Raw genomic sequence first — 19,746 nt, 5'->3', positions numbered from 1 at the left:
TGCAAATCAAATAACTAAAGAAACCATTGTAGATTGCCAAAAAATGTCTGCCCGATTTGTTTGGCTATTTCCGAACTCTATCGTTTATGGCTACACCCCTAATTTAGATGAAACACAATCAATGATTGCAGGCAATCTTCCGTTATATAGCTGATTATCGCCAACGAAAACACACACTATACACAACGCACACAGATATTTATTTAGGAAAAGAATAACAACAAACAAATTAATTGTTGTTGCTGAATTATATTTGTTAATTGCATACCAATTCCAATTGATAACTGACACGACGAGAAAAAGCAAAAAAGGGAAATTCTTCAACAAATTTCGACAACTGATTTAGTTTGCCTTGGTCTGTTGTCCAGGCCGGTAATAGTTTTAGTTGTGTTGGTAATTCCTTATAAAGGATTTTTTTGTGAAAATGGCGAATGTTTTAAAATATATCCTGGGATTTACCATTCTCGCATTGGTGGCAGCGGATTTGCCACATATCATGTTTAATGGTGAGGCAGCGTTTGCTGGAAACTTGAATAACGTTGAGGCTGAATTTAAATTCGAACCGAAAAATGTTCCAGAACAATTGCAGGATGAAACAACAAAGGTAAGTTTGATTAGTTTTTTTCTTTTAATTTTGTGACAAATGATGACATGTTGTGAATTAATTGATTTTGAAATTGAAAAGTGTTTTGTGAATTAAATAAAATTAAATTAAGAACCAAATAAAATAATCTGGATCAAAATCACCAAGATCACGGTACAAAATTATGAATATACATAAATACATATTTTCCAGTCATAAGGATTAAATTCTTCATGGTTCAACACATCATCTCCTGGCAACGAAAATCGAAATAGTTTGTAACTTTTAGTGGGACTTTATAAAATACCACCTATCGTACATAAGCTTTAATTCCGATCTCCATGCTAAATTTCATGCAAGTACGAGTATTTGGTCAACGATCCCATCTTCTTCGTTTTCATATTTGCGGTAGTGCTAAATTTGTTTTGCTCATTTCTTGATATGACGACCGACGTTCGAACTCGAATTTCCAAAAACCCAGCCTTATGTCTATACTCTAATACCGATCTACTTATTTAGCTCGAGACAGAACGTATGTTCTATAAGCCAAGCTTAAAAAAGATTTCCAGGCGCGTCGGTTATCCAATTTGAAAGACGATGTTTCGAAATGCCGTCTTCTAATTGATTTTTCCATCGAATTCGTAGCCTTTCTCTTCTGCGTGAATCATAAGTAGGCTCTCTTTTATATGCCTTTTGAGCTGGGGCACCTTCATCCATTCGCGGTACAATTCGTGATTCATTCGACGCTGACATTCACCCTCGATGCAGATCGGCCAGTAGATCTTTAGGATAATTTTTCTCTCAGACACTCCAAGAGCTACCTCATCTGCTTGCGCAAGTACCCATGCTTCAGATTCATACACCAGCTCGGGTAGTATCAGCGTCTTGTAGAGTGTGATTTTGGTCTGGCGAGAGGTGACCTTGTTCTTAAATTGTTTTCTCAGACCGTGGTAGCATTTGTTATTCTTCTCCGAGGTATATAAAATCGTTGACTACCTCAGAGCTCTATTTTCAAGAGACATAGTTGGTCCGAGTCTACTGAACGTCTTGCCGCGTTGACATCATAAGTTTGGTCATCTCGCCATTTACTGACAGTGCCACTTTGGCAGACTCCTTCTCAATTTGTTCAATGGGGGCTGTTGCCGCTCTTAATGTTCGACCCGTTATGTCGATGTCATCGGTGGCCTTTTCCAGCAGGATGTTAAAAAGGTCAAACGACTAACTGTCACCTTGTCTGAATTGTGGTTCGGTATCAAAGGGCTCCGAGAGGCCCATTCCGACTTTAACTGTAGATCTTGTGCCAGTTAAAGTTATCCTGCATAGCCGTATTAATTTTGCAGCAATGCCGAACGCGTACATTTCTTTAAACTATTCTGGGCGGATTTGGCTGTGGAACGCGTATTTATAGTCAACGAATGGGTGGAATGTGTCGATGTGTTTTTCGTGGATTTTTTCCCAGGATTTGACGCAGTGTGAAAAGTTGGTCTATAGTCGATTTTTCTGATATGAAACCGCAGTAATAAGATCCAATAATATCATTGACCATTGGCTTCAATCGTTCACACTGCACTGCGATTTATATTCCTCTATAGTTGGTCTCTTTTTTTTGTGCACGGTACACAGGATGTTGAGGTTCAAATCATTGGGCATGCATTCCTATAGCCAATTTGTACTAATCAGCATCCGGTCTTGAATAGTTCGGCTGGTAACCCATCAGCAGGGCCTAAGATGACACCTGTTGCTTTAGTATTCTTCCGCCGATTAATTGCTATTCTGACCTTATATATGCTAGTTGGTATAGGGGAGAGGGGGGCACCTTTGAACACTTTTTGCTTTCAAGCCTTATAAAATTTTTCATTTTATAATTTTTGGTTTCTCATAAATTTTAACTAATAGGTACATATGTAACCTTTAAAATGAATATACATATGACATAAGCTTGATATACATATTTTATTACTGTTTTAATGGAGGAAGTGAAAGTGTTCAAAACTGCCCCCCCCAGGGGGGCACCTTTGAACAAAGCTTGGTATTTTTGAACGGCATGGTTTTTTACAGTCTTTCTGTTCAAATATATATGTATTTTATTCATATATATCAGAAATGCATTAATTCATTAAAAAATATATAAAAAATGTTCAAAATTTAAAAAATTTAGATCAAAAGTTATTAAAACATAAAATGACTTAAAAACAAAAATTAATATGGTGAAAAATACCGTTAATTTCGTAATCTTATTAGCCCATTTGAAATTTTGAGAAATCGAATCCAAAAGTTAAAAACTCATTTTTTACTCGAATTTAATGGGCATGTTCAAAGGTGCCCCACCCATGGCATTTTACGGAAATTTTAAATAACTTTTTTTGTAATAAATATATATGAAAGAAATTACATTAGTTATGTTTGAAATGATAGTTGGAATGCAACAAATTTGTTTGACGAAAGAAAACTATCACAGAATTCTTTCTGCGCCCTTACAACCAAATGAAAAAAAGTTTACAATGACACTCAGAAAACATGGTCACCCATGCACAATTTTTCGACAAGTGAAAAAGCAAGCCAAAGTGGTTTACGCATATAGAGAACAAGATTGCCATATACAAAAATGTGGTTGCGGGTCGGAAAAATATTAAACCAAGATTTTATGAGCGCTGTTCAAAGGTGCCCCACGTTCAAAGGTGCCCCCCTCTCCCCTACAATCTAAACCGGCATCTCTTATTGGTTCTGGGGTATCTTGTTCGCTACTATTTGGTAGGGCCAAAAATTATATCGATCTACATTATAGTAAAGGTCTCATCGTTTTCGTTTTAAGTGACAAAGATCATTATTTGCAAGTTTATTACACTTGGCTCACAGAAGCGTTGCTCAGACCATTTTGTTTCCGACAAGTGCCTATAATCGCCGATTCCTGTAAGATCTACGTCAAGACTGATATCACAAAAGAGCAGACAATATTTAAGACAGAGTTTGGACATTTTGGTTAATAGTTTGAAATGGCGTCCAATGACATTTAAAGTACTTTAAGTACTTCAGATCACCAATTCGTTGGTATTATGGATATTTGTTGGCATGTACATTATGATCATTCTTCAATATGGCGCCCAATGTTAAATTTTTAAATTTAGTTTTTCGAATTTAGCAATTTAAAAATCCGCCCAATTTTTAACATAGAGCCCATGTAATTATATCGTATATTGCAATTATATTTCAAAATGAATTTCAATATCGCTATGTCGTTAATAGTCCAGACAACACCGTCATAAAATTGAATATTGGAAAGATATGAGGAATAATAAACGAAAAATAATATTACAAATGATGGAATAGAATTTTATATTCCACCTGATATCTTGCTGACCACAATAAACATGTAATTGATTTATTTTCAGTACAATATCGTATGTAAAAATCATAAAAATATAATAATTAACCCAATCAATTCTGTTTTCGTATATAAACACACACGTCTTTTGATAAGATATTAAAAAATATTCATTTAGTTGGAAATTGGATATTGATATATATAGTGTTGATATCACTAAAAACAATATCCATAAATTGTGAAAAATTCATATTGTGTAGTAATATAATTTTATGAATTGTTTACTAGCAGCCCATTTTTATTACACAGTGTCAGACCACTCATCATTTATGGGTGGCAAAATAGTTCAAATATCGCGACACCTTGATAATATCAAAATTTTGAAATCTAAAAAATACAATTTTCTTTATATCATTTCAGATTGATTATCGTTTGCCCACGGCCATAAAACCCACATTCTATGATTTGTATTTGCATCCTGATATTAAAACGGGCACATTCACGGGTCAAGAAGTAATTACGCTTAGCGTAATTGAGGATACCCAAAAAATTGTTCTGCATTCGCATAACTTGAAAATTACCAGTGTTTACACACAAAGCGGTAGCGTCAAGGTGGCCAGCCATGAATTTGACACCGTTCGTGAATTTTTAATTGTCCACATGGAAGATGTGTTGGCAGCCGGAAGCAGTATGCGTTTGGGCATCATTTTCGAAGGTGAAATGTTGGGTAAAATTGTTGGCTTGTATAGTAGCTCATATTTGACGCCAAGTAATGTGAAGAGGTGAGTAACAATTATTTTTATATTTTTCTTTTATAGCCTAAAAGTATGCTATGAATATTAATAGAATATTGAATGATAGTTTAAGGGTGCTTTACACTTAGTACATTTAAGTGCATGACGTACTGTTATATATATATATATATATTCAATAATTTGAGAGTTAAATTTTAATAGCCGTTGCCATTCCGAAATATACATCGGTGACACGGGTGTCGGCTCATGTTTTGTTGCAATCACGACAGTTAATATAGAACATTCGAAGTTTATACGTACAGTGGCCAGGTTTTGCAATAGTCCTCCCAAAAATGTTTTGCAATAACACCCCATATTCGGTACTTTTTGCCGTATTCGGCAGCCGAAGTGGCTCTCATTTTTTCGTTATAAGCATATAAGGCTTGGCAAATCCACCATTGACCAGACTTTCTTTCTGCGCCTAATCCTGGAAAAGACTCACGAAAAACACATATCACATTACCTATTCGTCGGCTATAAAGTCGCATTCTACAGACTTATACGTTCAGAGGTGTTTAAAGCCATGGCATTCCAGCAAAACTGTTACTTCTATGGCACATGGTCAGCAGTTAAAGTCGTAAAGGACCTCTAATCGGGATGCTCCTATCCTTCGAAGAGGAGAAACTGAACAAAGAAGACCTTAATAATTTTTTCGCATAGTTCTCATGTAAGGTTCCCGGACGAATTTAGGTATTTAAAATAAAATGATGAATGGCGTACAAAAATACCACCGGACCGAACTTAACTACGCTTTTAGTTGTTATTATTTACAATTGGTTTGTTGTAAATAATACTGCAAGAATGTAATACTTTTTACTAATTTTTTCGATGCCAAATAAATCTCTAATAATTTAAATTTTCTAAACTTCTTCCAGAACCATTGCCACATCACAATTCGAACCCACCTATGCTCGTCAAGCTTTCCCCTGTTTCGATGAACCCAATATGAAGGCTAAATTCAGTATTACATTGGTAACACCAACTGGCGATAATTACCATGCTCTATCCAATATGAATATTGAGGTAAGATTTTGCCGATAAATAATTTGTTTAAAGCTTTTTGAAAAAAAAAATCCGATATTCCATTTTTCAGAGCACCACATTCTTGGACGAGAACACTGAAGTTCTGTTTGCCACCAGTGTTGAAATGAGTACCTATTTGGCTGTTTTCATTATTTCCGATTTTGTTAGTACCACCAGAACTGTAACTCCAGCTATTGGTGAGAAATTTGACGTTCGTGTATTTGCAACACAACATCAATTGTCGAAGGCGGAATATGCTGCTGATACGGCTGCTGCTGTCATTGATTTTTTCATTAATTACTATAAGGTTGAATATCCTTTGCCAAAATTGGGTAAGTAAAATGATTTTAAACAAATAATTTAAAATTTAATGAGGAATTTTAAACTCGGGATGGCTCTCTAATTCACTCGGGATGGTTCTAATTCATATTAGATTATTCATTATAAACTAAATTAATTTTTTTATATTAACGGATTTCTGTTTTTATTTCGTGTTTCAGATATGGCTGCCATTCCTGATTTCTCTTCAAATGCCATGGAAAACTGGGGTCTGGTAACCTATCGTGAAGCGGCTCTCTTGTACGATCGCAGCATGAGTTCGACATGGAATAAGCAACGTGTTGCTGCTGTCATTGCCCATGAGTTGGCGCACATGTGGTTTGGATACTTGGGTAAGTTCTAAGAAGATTTTCAAATTTCTACCCAACTTATCCCTTTTTTTGTGTTTTACAGTTACCTTGAACTGGTGGAACGATATGTGGCTAAATGAAGGTTTTGCCCGCTTTATGGAATACAAAGCTAGCAACGCTATTAATCCCAGTTGGGGCTTGGTAAGTAATAAGCGGATATTCATTTTAAAAAGTAAGGTTGACAACATTTAAAATTAAATAATTAGTAGTGTGTAATGCCGATAATGGCAAAATATTTTTGTATTACTCCTAGCTAATTACAAGGACACCTACCGCGTATTACATATTTTATAAAATAAGCTTTAAAATCGTTTATGGTCGAATCGGGATGTTAACCGTGTCCAAAATGAGTCTATCAAGCAAAGTATTAGTTCAATTAAAGCATTCACTGAAATGAACGTATGAACTAAGCTATCCCAACTAAGTAACCAAAATTAGGGGTTCGGGATTTCGTTGTGGAAAACACTTCTACAAAAATATTTTCCATAAAGTGGGAAACACATACGAGGATTCAGTCATGACATATTAAGTTGGCTTTGTAAGAAATGTCAATTAATAAAGGAATATCAGAGTCAAACTTGATTTTGGACGCCGATCTCCTTTACAATAAGCCCCTTAAAGGACCCACCTCTCTTAAGGGAAGTTGCAAGTCGTAGTCGAAGCTTTAAAGATTAGTACTTCGTATGGGGTGGGACAATAGAATATGTCAGCCTATAAACCATTAGGTACAAGGTTCGAATCCCAGTGGAGGAGGAAAAATTATTTCAAAGTGGTTTTCCGAATATATGTATATGGAGGATTACATTTCCCAGATGAAATACACCCGAAATCGATGTCATTCTAATAACCAACCATATAGCGCCACCCTCAGAGAAATGACAACACCGGATAAGCACAAACCACAGCTACTGCGCAAAATTCAAGGAGGCGTTGTTTCTAGCACCGATGGATGGTAGCCTCATCGCCAAGGACATGTAACAGTGGATCAAACATCTACACAGCATAATAACGTTTCTGATTATATAGACTAAGAAAATTCTCTAATGGATCGATGAGCATTCCGTATAAAATAAATTTGATTATGGCGCCCAACATGGAATGTGAGTTTAGAATTTGGAAAAATGTATAACATTTCGTTCGGAAATACTATTTGCTCAGAGCAAGGCAGCATGTTATTGCAAGGCAAATGATATTTCATGATCTACAAAGCTTCAAACCATATGATTGTGGCGCCCAAAATGAATCCACCTTTAAATATGTTAAGTTAAAGGTTAGGGATATAACAAACCTTTTCAGAATATTCGTTAGCAAGACTAATTGTTCAGATGATATTTTAAAGAGATCTTGGTTTTATTGAAGACGCTTAGTAGTTTCTAGTAAACGATAGAGGGCAGCCCCATCGCGCAGGACAGACTGCAGCGGACCAATCATCTACTCAGAATAATAACGTTTCTGATTATATAGATTTAAATTTCGAAAAACTCTGCTGGATTGTGTTCAGAGCAGGACAGCATGTTATAAGAGGCAAATGATATTTCATTATTCATTTCACAATGGCTTCAAACCATTTGATTATGGCGCCCAACATGCAATCACCTTTAAATATGTGCGCTTAAAGGTTAGGGATATTTTTGAATATCTTCCCAGAATATTCGTTAGCCAGACCATTTAGGTAATATCATAAATAAATCTTGGGATTAGGGACGGCGACGAAAAAGTCTGTCAGTACTAATGTTAGATTGACAAGTAAAGTCTTAAAGTGCTAGATAACAAGTGAATCAGAGGTTCTAGGTGATCGCAGAAGATCCCTTTTCTATTAAATCTAACATAACAAATGAACTCTGATGTTCTAAGTGATCGGGAGGATCCCTTGTCTGTGATACCGGAGCTGTCAAACTGCATCCGTGATCGAATAAGGTAGTTTAAGGTCATTGTATTATGGCGCCCAACCTATTACAATTTGGTCTGAACAAATCAGAAAAGTGCATTTCTAGGAATTGACATAATTATAATTTATTTCCTCTTTTTATTTTCAGACCGATCAATTTTTGTTGCACGCCTTGCACGGTGTTATGAAATTCGATTCAACCCCAGCGTCTCACCCTATTATTCAGACCGTAGAAACACCCGATCAAATTAATGAAATTTTCGATACCATCAGTTATGAAAAGGGTGCCTCGGTTATTCGCATGTTGGAAGATATTGTCGGTTCGGAGAAATTCGAACAAGCTGTTACCAATTATTTGACAAAATACAAATATAAGAATGCCGTTACCGATGATTTCCTTACCGAAGTGGCCAATGTTAATCCTGGTTTTGATGTCAAGTAAGTTGGAAATTTAATAAAGGAATAATAATAAGGGTTAAAACAAATTTGCCCTCTTAGATGAGATTTCGTAGCGGGTTTTAGTAAATTGAAATTGATTTTTATATATCATTTCCAGAGCAATGATGCGCACCTGGACCGAACAAATGGGTCTGCCAGTGATCAAAGTCAAACGTACTTCTTTAACCACTTTCGAAATAACTCAACAACGTTTCTTCTCTAATGTTGAAGATTATAATGGCAACTATAACGATTCTGAATTTAAGTATGTTTGAATATTGAATATTGGTCTACAAAATTACTAACATATATTTCCAAACATTTCAGCTACAAATGGACCATTCCCCTAACCTATTTCTATGACAGTGATAAAACAGTGCGTCGTACCTGGTTGGATTATGATAAATCATCGGTCTCGGTAAGCGTACCCATGGGTACCAAATGGTTGAAATTCAACAACCACCAAGTCGGTTATTATCGCGTCAATTATGAATACGATATGTGGGAAGAAATTATTTCGACTTTAGTTGCTACACCCGAGAAATTCGATATTGCCGATCGTGCTCATTTGTTGAATGATGTTTTCGCCTTGGCCGATGCCAGTCAAATTTCCTATGAAGTTGCTTTGGATATGACAAAGTATTTAGAAAAAGAATCTGACTTTGTACCATGGTATGTTGCCGCCACAAAACTTCAGGCTCTGCAGGGAAATTTGATGCAAACCGATATTTATGTGGATTATTTGATGTATGCTCGTTCCTTGATTAATAAGGTGTACAAGGAGGTGACATGGAATGTCGATGAAGACAACCATTTGAAGAAGTATGTACATAGATATATAAAAAAGGTAGATTTAATATTTAAAATACTTTCTTCATTTTTCTAGTCGTCTTCGTGTCAGTGTAATCACTGCTGCCTGTTCATTGGGCTTGCCAGATTGTCTGGAAGAAGCCTCTACCCGCTTTACCGCATTCTTAGCCAATCCCACCAACAAACCCGAACCTGATCTAAGAGAAGCTATTTACTATTACGGCATGCAACGATTGGGTAAACAAAAACAATGGGAACAATTGTGGGACATTTTCGTTGCCGAAAAAGATTCCAGTGAAAAGTTGAAACTTATGTATGGTTTGGCTGCTATTCGTGAACCATGGATCTTGAAGAGGTATGTAACATCATAAAGACATTGAAAAATATGTGAAACCCTTACCTTTCTTTCCCTTTTCAGATTCATCGACTTAGCCTGGAACGAAGATTATGTACGCAGCCAAGATTATTTCACTTGCATTCAGAATATTGCCGCTAATCCCGTGGGAGAACCAATTGTCTGGGAATATGTTCGTGAAAATTGGCCGACAATGGTTAAACGTTTCGGTTTGAATGATCGTTACTTCGGCCGAATGATCCCAACAATTACTGAACGTTTCACTAGTGAAACTAAATATGAAGAAATGGTAGAATTCTTTAATAAATATCCTGAAGCTGGTGCCGGTACCAATTCACGTAAACAGGCTTTGGAAACTGTAAAATATAACATTAATTGGTTAAAGAACAATTTGAAGGATGTTGAGAATTGGTTAAATAACTAGAGGCAATATAATGTTAAATTTTATTTTTTTATCTAGAAAATAATTTGATTATAATAAATAATTACGAATTCAGTTGTATTTTTCACAAAAATATGTGTTTTATTTTAGTCCTATGGACATTTCAAACCATGGATATTTCGTAATAAAAATGTGTTTGAGGAGAAGGCCTTAAGATTCAGGTTCTTTGGGAAAAATATGTAATACGATAATTATTATTCTTAGCAAAGTTTGGGATTTTATACGGCACCAAATTAAAAATAGAAAATCGCTAAAATATAAAATGTTTATAAACATTCTCGGTTTCAAAAAATTTTAATTTTCGGATACCGATTTTGCAGTGAGAAGTATAATGTCCGCCATCAAAAGTAGGAACTTTCCTTTAATCGCAAAAAACTACAACAAAAGTTTGTAAATTATTTGTCTTCACTTTTAAATCTTCAAATATATATTTAATTTTTCAGAAATAATCCTAAAACTGTGTTTACGATTTATTTGAGCTGTATAACTGAATCACCCTTCAAAAGACAGGGCGACACATATACATTTTATATTGGCAGTAATTATAAGAGGGTGTATCAAAATGTTGTTATGTAATTGAAGCATCTAAAAGTATGCTACGAATTTACGCATAACTGGGATACTGGGATAAGGTAGTCAACCAGTATGATAATTTTATTAACCTGTACTAATAAACCAGTAAGAAAAGTAGTAAAGTCGGACGGGGCCGACTATATGATACCCTTCACCACTATAGGTATATTAAACAGGATATTTTATATATGTGATATTTATCTAAATGTGAATCTACCTAGATCTATCCATACACATGTCATTCGTTTGTTACAATGGGACCAAAGTATGCAAATCGACTTCAAACATATATAAATAGGTCATCCGTTGGGCTATATCTGTACTTCTAGAAAACGAAACTACGCAATTCTATGCTCAATTTTGTACGTTGTGCAAAATTTGATGTCAATCTGACTAACATGAGGAGTTGGTTCCTTTTTGCGTCAATTACTGAAAATCAATCTATAATAAAAGGAGCTATATCTAAATCTCAACCGATTTTCACGAAACTTGGCACACATCATTCTGGACTAAATTTACATTAAATCGGACGAAAATATATATAGGAGCTATATCTAAACCTTGACCGATTTTCACGAAACTTGGCAGACATCACTCAATTCCGTACGTTATGCCAAATTTCGTGCAAATCGAAGGATATATAGGGACTTTGGTGCACCATTTACATGAAATCGGACGATACTATATATGGGAGCTACATCTAAGTCTCCCATATATAGTTCTCGAAACTTGGCACACATAACTCTAGGCTCAATTCAGTACGTTATGCCAAATTTCGTGCAAAACGAAGCATATATAGGGACTTTGGTGCACCATTTTCATGAAATCGGACGAAACTATATATAGGAGCTATATCTAAATCTGAACCGATTTTTCCCAATTTCAATATGGTTCGTCCTTGGGCCAAACAAATGAATTCGGAGTTAGGAGCACTGTTGTGATGTAGGATTTGGGTATGTAGAAAGTTTTGGAAATTCGTACTATTGTGTACTAAATGATGCCACATTTGGATTAAGGTCAACCGATAGAGCTGGAATCTTAAAATTTTGAGTTAGGAGCTGTAGGATTTGGGGTATAATTTGGATTATTCGTACTAATTTGTACTAAATGGTACCAAATGCTGATTTGGGTGAACCGATAGAGCTGGAATCTTGAAATCGGGAAATAAGATTTTCATTGGTTGTATGATGTAGGTAGTTTTTAAAAATTCTTAAATATGTGTACTAAATTTGGTACAATTTGAATTTTATGTGGACCGGTAGAGCTGGAATCCTGACATTTGGAGCTATGATCATTGTTAGGGTGTAGGTAAGTGGTAGTTTGTGGCATATGGTAGTCAATATTAAAATTAAATTGAAAATAAAACAAGTACATAAATTCGTCATGTTCGAACGGGTCGAATATTTTACACCCTCTAGCATGCAAATGGCTCAAATTGTTCTGAACTTTTTATGGGAGCTATACCAAGCATGTACCTACGCTATAAATAGCGGTGAAGATATTCCTAATTGATCGAAAATATGTGATTTTCCAAAAAATTTTCATAGGTTCGGCAGTTTATTAATTTCTGTGTGATGTTAAGAACCCTAGTTCAAACGAGAGCCAGGCATCTGCTATTGCGTAACCCGTTGAAATGTTTGATTTCCGATGTGTTTCCGAAATTACAGCTGCTTTGGTTATATTTCTGCATTCATTGTTATGCAAACTTGAAATGAATAGAAATTTATAAAAAAAAATCAAAAAAAAATTTTAGTCCACATTACCCTAAGTACCTCTAATTTGTAAAACACCGATACCACTGCAATGAAGGGAATTATTGGCTACAAACATAAAATTATCCAGTAAAATGTTTAATACATACACACATATACATAAGTGCTCACAAGATAGCAGGGAAAACGAAGATATTATATTCCAGGAAACAAATACTATTGAAGTTCTAGACGAATAATGAAATTCTTTATTGTATAGACAAAGTCTAAAACGATAAACATGTTGTAAAGATTAATGTAACTTTTACACAAAGCATGAAGTGGATTAGTTATATTTATTAAAAAAAAATACTATAAGCATTAATCACCTTCGTACGTGAGATCGAAGATAAACGAAAATGGGTTGCATTCTATAAATCCATGCTGGCAAAAAGGAACTATAAGTGGAACATAATGAGTTATTTATCGAGAAACCTGTATGTTCGACTGGTCCACCTTTAGACTAGACACAGTATTCCAAATTTTTAACATAAAGTTGGTGAATGGTTTAACTTATTTCTTAACAGTTATAGAAATACTTAATGCCAGAATTAGTAGGGGATTATCTTATTTTAAGCTTTGAATAGCTGAAAAATGCTCAAAATTTACTTTTAAAAGAGTTTTCAAAAAAGCGCTTGAATTGTTTTAATAAATAAGGGAAACTTTTAGGGTACTTCATCGGATTTAATTCATGACTCAGATTTAATTTGTGAGGGGGTAACAAAAGCTATCGACATATTCAATTGATAGGCGTTTTAATATAATATTTTCTATACTGGTGTGTGGTTAATTCTCACGGCCTTGATTTTAATATCTGGTCCAACATTACGAGCCAATATAATCTTCTAATTCTGACTGAATGTTCGATATCTTAGTACAATTTTGAACAGTAGGGGTGACAAAATGTATCCTTGCTTTACTCCAGCGTTGGTTAGAAGCGGTTGGCCTATGTTTCCGTTAAGGATGACTGAGAGTTCTTATATTTGAATTACTTTCTGGGATACTTCCTTTTTGCTCAATGCTTCCTATATGGCCGCTCGTCTGTTGGTGTAGATGGCTTTCTTGAAGTTGATGAATAGTATGGACAAGGGGATGTGTCATTCTATAGATTTTTGGGCGTTGAACTGGTCTTCAAAAGTTCTATAGCTACAAAATATGTTTAATAAAATAAAATCGGAAATTTTTAATTTCCGTGTAAGTACGATTGATGGCATTAAGTGTGGAAATTAGAGAAAACCCCATCCGGAGGGGGTCTTTACCTGATATTTATCTGAAAGAACGTTATTTAAGTTTACACCGAGAAACAAAATTTTTGAATATGTAATCTTTTTGAAATCTATAAAAAAAATAATTTATCTAAAAAAAAGCATGACATTGCAATAAAAAATACAATATTATATCATTAATATTCAAACGGTCATTTAAAATAAATACTAACCCATATTTATTTTTATCGTTATACCCTACCATCCACGTACCAGCTTTAAATGTCACAAAGTTCTGTTGCAATTTGGTGGCTTTATGACGGCAATCGATACGAAATTACCTCGGATGTTTTACAATCCTAGAGAAACAAACAAAAAATAGAGTAAACAATCATCATTATAATGTTTTTAGGCGATTGTGATCGTCTCGCGTCCCATAAATTGCAGACAATAAACTAATCACACCGACCGAGTCCGAAACGATAAACTTCTATCGATAATATCCTATCTGGAAAATGATAAAATATGAAAAAAATTGTGGAGACTTGTGATATTGAAAATCAACGACATTGCTGGTGGACAGAGCAAAGAAATCAAGTTTAGCTGTTAAGTCAGATTGTCGACGATTGACAGTCTACGATTTTCGGTTGAATTGAGTGTATGCAGCAGTGGTGAAGTTAAATGCAAGCGATATCGGGGAAAATAAATTAAATTTCCCTGCTACCATTTAATAATCTATTTAACTAACTAAAAACGACAATGTTGTGTAAGTTCCCTTGAAATCTGCAAAAGGATATGGGAAATAATAAATTTAATTATTTCCAATTTAGCGATGATAACAGCAAAACATGTGGCCATTTTCTTTGGTCTGGCCACAACGGCATTCTGTGTGTCCACAATTGTCTTGGCCGTCGAGAAGGCTAATCTGGAGGATGACTTACAGGATGCCTTGGATAAGCTGGATACGATTTCTACATTAACACCGACTTATACACCACCCACTCCTTCACTGCCAACATCATCGGAAACAACGCCATCATCATCACCATCATCGCCAACGACTGCATCAACGGAAACAACACCATCAGGTTCATCACCCGGTGGCAGTAGTTCGACGGAGGGTATTCCAACATTACCATCATGGCCAACAGCACCTTCAGGTGTTCCAACATTCCCCACGCTACCAACAGGTCTACCAAATCCCGAAGAGGTGAGTACATAAGTTGATAGTTATTATGTTGAAGTGAATTGAAACAAAAATATCTAAGTTCGATAAGACTGAACTTTTTACACTATCTACCCTGAGGTACAATATCCTGTATTCAAAAATGTCACGCAGGATATTTGTTATCCTCTAAATAAATTAAATACGGCTAGAATTTTGAACTATTGAATCATCCTCATCCTCTGAAAATCGGAAATATTTTATTGGAAAATACGTCTAGGACCATAAAAATCCGAAAATATCGGGCTATGTCAAAATATGAATGTTTAGCCAAAAATGTTCAAATTGCAGCCAGTTAAGAAGATGATAGACTGTAGCCTGTTATAGGTAACGAAACTGTCATCTATAGTTGCCTAGAAACAACAACTCTTCGAAGTTTTTGTGCCCTTGCTTATTTCAGTGTTTCTATTTGCCTCTGGGTGGCGCCTGGGTGATGCCTATTTTTGTGTTGTCCTCAGTGTTGATGCCGAAGGTGGTTATTAGAATGTAAGAGGGATTCGGATGAATATTTTACAAATATTCGAGAACCAGTTTACTTCTACGCTAGAAGTCAAAGCCTGGACCCATCGGCATATAATCACTGAAATTCGACGGCGGGCATAATTTCCTATCACCGAAGCGTTCGAAACCAAAAATTCCAGCGGCATTAGAGCATTAGAGTACATGTCTAGCTCTTGCATTGACTAGGATTATTGACGTGTTTAGGATCTGGAGTGAGCAATTTGCAAAACTTCTGGTATCAAAGAGATATGCCGTTATAGATTGTATACCACCTAGCCAAGTTGAGGTCAGAATAACAATTAATCGGATGAAAAATAATAAAACAGCAGGTGCCGATGGATTACCAGCCGAACTATTCAAGACAGTTGGTCAGATGCTGGTCAGGAGCATGCACCAGCAGATTAGTACAACTTGGCTAAAGGAATGCATGCCCAATGATTGGAACCTCAGCATCATGTGTCCCGTGCACAAAAAAAGAAACAAGACTATATGTGCCAACTATAGAAGTATCCTATATAACTATATAAGTATCCATCTTATCGCATATAAAGTGCTATCCAGCGTACTGTGTGAACGACTGAAGCCAATGGTCAATGACATTATTGGACCATTCCAATGCGGCTTCAGGCCTGGTAAATCCAACATTGACCAGATTTTCACTTTCGGAATAACGAACGAGGATTCAGACAAGGTGACAGTTTGTCGTGTGATTTTTTAAAATTCTGCTTGAAAAGATCATAAGAGGGGCACCATCGCCTATGCCGATGACATCGACATAATGGGCAGAACATTGCGAACGGTAGCATCTGCCAAAGTGGGACAGGCAGTAAATGGCGAGAAGACCAAGCTGATGGTATCAACGCGGAAGACGTCCAGTAGATTCGGACCATCTGTGGAACTTGAGAGCTACAGCTTCGAGGTATTCAAAGAATTTATGTAACTTGGTACCGCCATGAATAAAACTAATGATATCAGTTTTGAAATTCGGAGAAGTATAGTGTTGCCCAACAGATGCTACTATGGTCTAAGTAAGCAACACAGACGACCAGCGACTCTACAAGACGCTGATACTACCCGTGCTGGTGCATGGATCAGGGTACATGGGTACTTGCAGATGAGGCAGCTCTTGGAGTGTTTGGGAGAAAAATTCTCCGAAAGATCTATGGGTCGATCTGGGTTGACGTTGAATATTGCCGTCAAATGAACTATGATTTGTACAATCTATACTTTGGTGATGATGTCGAAATTGGTAAATTGATAACATGGACCCAGAACATATTTGCAAATGTTTAAAATCAGCTGAATTTATTCCTGATAGGCGTAGACATCGGGCGCCATTTACACTAAATATAACGAATTGTATATGTAAGCTATATGTAAATCTAAACAACTTTTATTATATTTGAACAAATTAATTATTGAACAAGGCGTTTCGAAAATCTATGAGAAATTAGTTCGGATCAATTTGAATTGTTTCTTCGGAGTACCATGAAATCGGATGAGAATATATATGGGAACTATCTTTAAATCTGAATCTGATTTGCAATAAAAATGTTCGTATCAATTGTATAGACGTAGACGTCGGGCGCCATTTATGACAAATATGGGAAGTATATATACAATTCTGAACGAATTAAAAAAATGGGACACGCCATTATTTACTCTATTATCTGTACTATGCAAAATGTAGGTAGTTCTATGCACCATATATGGGGGTTATATCTAAAAATACCCCGATTTGACCGATTTCTTTGAAATTCATGTCATGTCTTATGTATACTTATTTGTTATAACTTATATGTCCTTTATAGAGTTTATTATCTCAATATCTTAACTTTCCAATATTACGAATTTTATATCCAAAAAACTGCCAAAAGGCTCGCAATTTAACCGATAACATAGCTCAATATCGTACAACACAAATCGATAAAACTTAATAGCTGTAATATAATTTTTATCGGAACCAAAGATTAAAAAAAAAACAAGAAAATATAAAACATTTCCTCAGATTGACCATAAAATGACCAAAATAACAAACAGATTCAATTGCTAAGAAATCTAGCTACGCACTCAACATAACTTTTATGGTTCTGATATCAGCAACACAAACACTGTCCTCCAATAAAATGGTCACTTGAATGGAATTTCGTTTACGATATTTAAGTGCGATATATAAAATAAAAAAAACATTTGATCGTACGACTATCGAGAAGCGGCTTCTTGTAGTTAATTACAGCTAAGGTCTTTCGGACGGTCGGTCTTATCTTACTTGCAAAATTCCAAGATATTGTTGCTTGAGAGGTATTCGGAATTATTATCGAAAAAATTACCAAAACAAAAAACTTATTATCTTGAGATATCAGTTAACGATCAAATAGAGAAATATTCGTTAAGTTTTATATCCCCCAATAAACCCAACAAATTGTGTTGATCACCAAAAGAAATTTGACCAAAAGTTTGTTAAATATTCAATAAAGTTTAGTAGTATTCGAAAAGTTCCACGAAAAACAAAGCGCAGGTAAAATAAGACCAAAATTAATATGCACGGGACTTTGAAGACAATTAAGGGTAAGCGATGAAGGATTTCCTACAGAAATTGATATCAAATTTACAAATTTTGGTTCTCTTAGAAAAGTGTAGAGCCCGCCATGCTGCCATATTCTTTGGTCTATTGTGCACTGCTCTTTTCGTGACTGTGGTAGTTTTGGCCGTTGAAAATTCCGATTTGTCGCATGATTTGAAGGAGGCCCGTGTAAAACTTGACGTTATGGAATCATACATACAAAGCATGACAACGACAACAACAACGACTACTGCTGCTGTAACAGAAGCAGCAACAACTACAACATTTTCAGTACCCATACCACCAATACAAACAACTTTGCCCTCCTCATCCTCACCACCACAGGGAACAGCCCCACCACCACCAATTTTACCTTGAATTTAAATAAAGGGGAAGTTACTTAAAATTTGAAGCAATTCATTTATTGTTATATAAATTAATTTTAAACACAGTAAGGAAAGGATCAACGTCGGGAGGGGACCACCACTTCGGATATATAAAAGAGGTACTCCGAAAAATGTATATGTTATTTATGGGTAAAACAGAAATCGATTTAAATAAATTTATTCAAAATAAGCAGAAGTTTAGAAAAATGTGGACTGTTTTTTTACAGATTTTTTTTAATTTGAACTGAAAAAACGAGGGGTGTTTTATACGCCATTTACATGAAATTGAAGTCTAAATCGAAAGCTTGTGACATATCGACGCCTCCGAACCATAGTATGCTAAGTCGACTTAGCATGTTTTAAAGTTCTTTACGTTTTTAGATACTACGGTCCTTAATTTAAATTCACTGAAATTTTGGTAATCATCGGCCAATCCAATAAAGAAACTTCCATACTTTGAAAGCTTCTACTGAAAAACTCACTTTTCAGACTTAGCATACTATAGTTCGGAGGGGTCGATATTTCACCTAGCTGGAATCCAGAAATTTTACCATCAAAGTGTAGAATTGTTTTGTGAAGATAGTTTTGGAAATTTGTACTTATGTGTACGAAAATTTCTAAATGGTACTAAATTAGATACAATTTTGATTTAGTTGAACCGACAGAGCTGGAGACCCTATATTTGGAATTCATATTACTTTTGGAGTGTAGAATTGAGGCACATATATTAGTAGTTTTGGAAATTCGTACTTACATATACTAAATGGTACTAAATTTGGTACATTTTGATAGATCAAGAATTCAATTTCCATCACTATCAACATCGACAATCGAAAATAGAAATCTTATTTCCTGAAAGTATGAAATAAGATTTCGATTGTCGATTTTGGTAGTGATGGAAATTTGTACTAAGTGGTACTAAATTTTATACAATACATCAATACTGGGGTATTGATGTAGTTTTGGTAATTTGTACTTATGGGTACTAAATATGATACAGTTTGTAATTAGGTGAACCGATAACGCTGGAATCCTGAAATTTGGAATTATGATTGGGATATGTGGGAAGTTTTGAAAATTCGTACTCATATAAAGCGATTAATATTTCTCCTGAATTCATAATTTCGAAAAATGTAATAAAAAATACTCCACCTCGACACTAGACATCTGTCGAGAACACCGACTGAAATTTATTTAC

At 35.3% G+C, this 19,746-nt stretch overlaps 2 protein-coding genes across 2 annotated transcripts; both read left to right on the top strand.

Annotated features, from left to right (window-relative positions):
- Window positions 1-496: 496 nt before the first annotated feature.
- On the top strand, window positions 497-10,326 carry LOC133335548 (glutamyl aminopeptidase). The gene is made up of 11 exons (XM_061543859.1): window positions 497-604; window positions 4,326-4,687; window positions 5,575-5,722; window positions 5,793-6,054; window positions 6,223-6,393; window positions 6,455-6,552; window positions 8,448-8,737; window positions 8,856-9,002; window positions 9,065-9,559; window positions 9,624-9,902; window positions 9,966-10,326. Exons 1-11 carry the CDS (start codon window positions 497-499, stop codon window positions 10,324-10,326), a joined length of 2,721 nt encoding a protein of 906 aa, XP_061399843.1.
- Window positions 10,327-14,632: 4,306 nt separating this feature from the next.
- Window positions 14,633-18,540, top strand: LOC133335547 (mucin-2). Its single transcript, XM_061543858.1, has 3 exons — window positions 14,633-14,639; window positions 14,704-15,083; window positions 18,235-18,540. The coding sequence occupies exons 1-3, from the start codon at window positions 14,633-14,635 to the stop codon at window positions 18,538-18,540; spliced, it is 693 nt and encodes a 230-aa protein (XP_061399842.1).
- Window positions 18,541-19,746: the final 1,206 nt, after the last annotated feature.

Source organism: Musca vetustissima, unplaced genomic scaffold (genome assembly GCF_032173495.1).
Source record: "Musca vetustissima isolate MV318-11 ecotype Yass unplaced genomic scaffold, APGP_CSIRO_Mvet_v1 utg15158, whole genome shotgun sequence".
NCBI lineage: Eukaryota > Metazoa > Arthropoda > Insecta > Diptera > Muscidae > Musca > Musca vetustissima.
The sequence above is the reverse complement of the archived record's forward strand: the minus strand, read 5'-3'. Positions and strand labels throughout refer to the sequence as shown.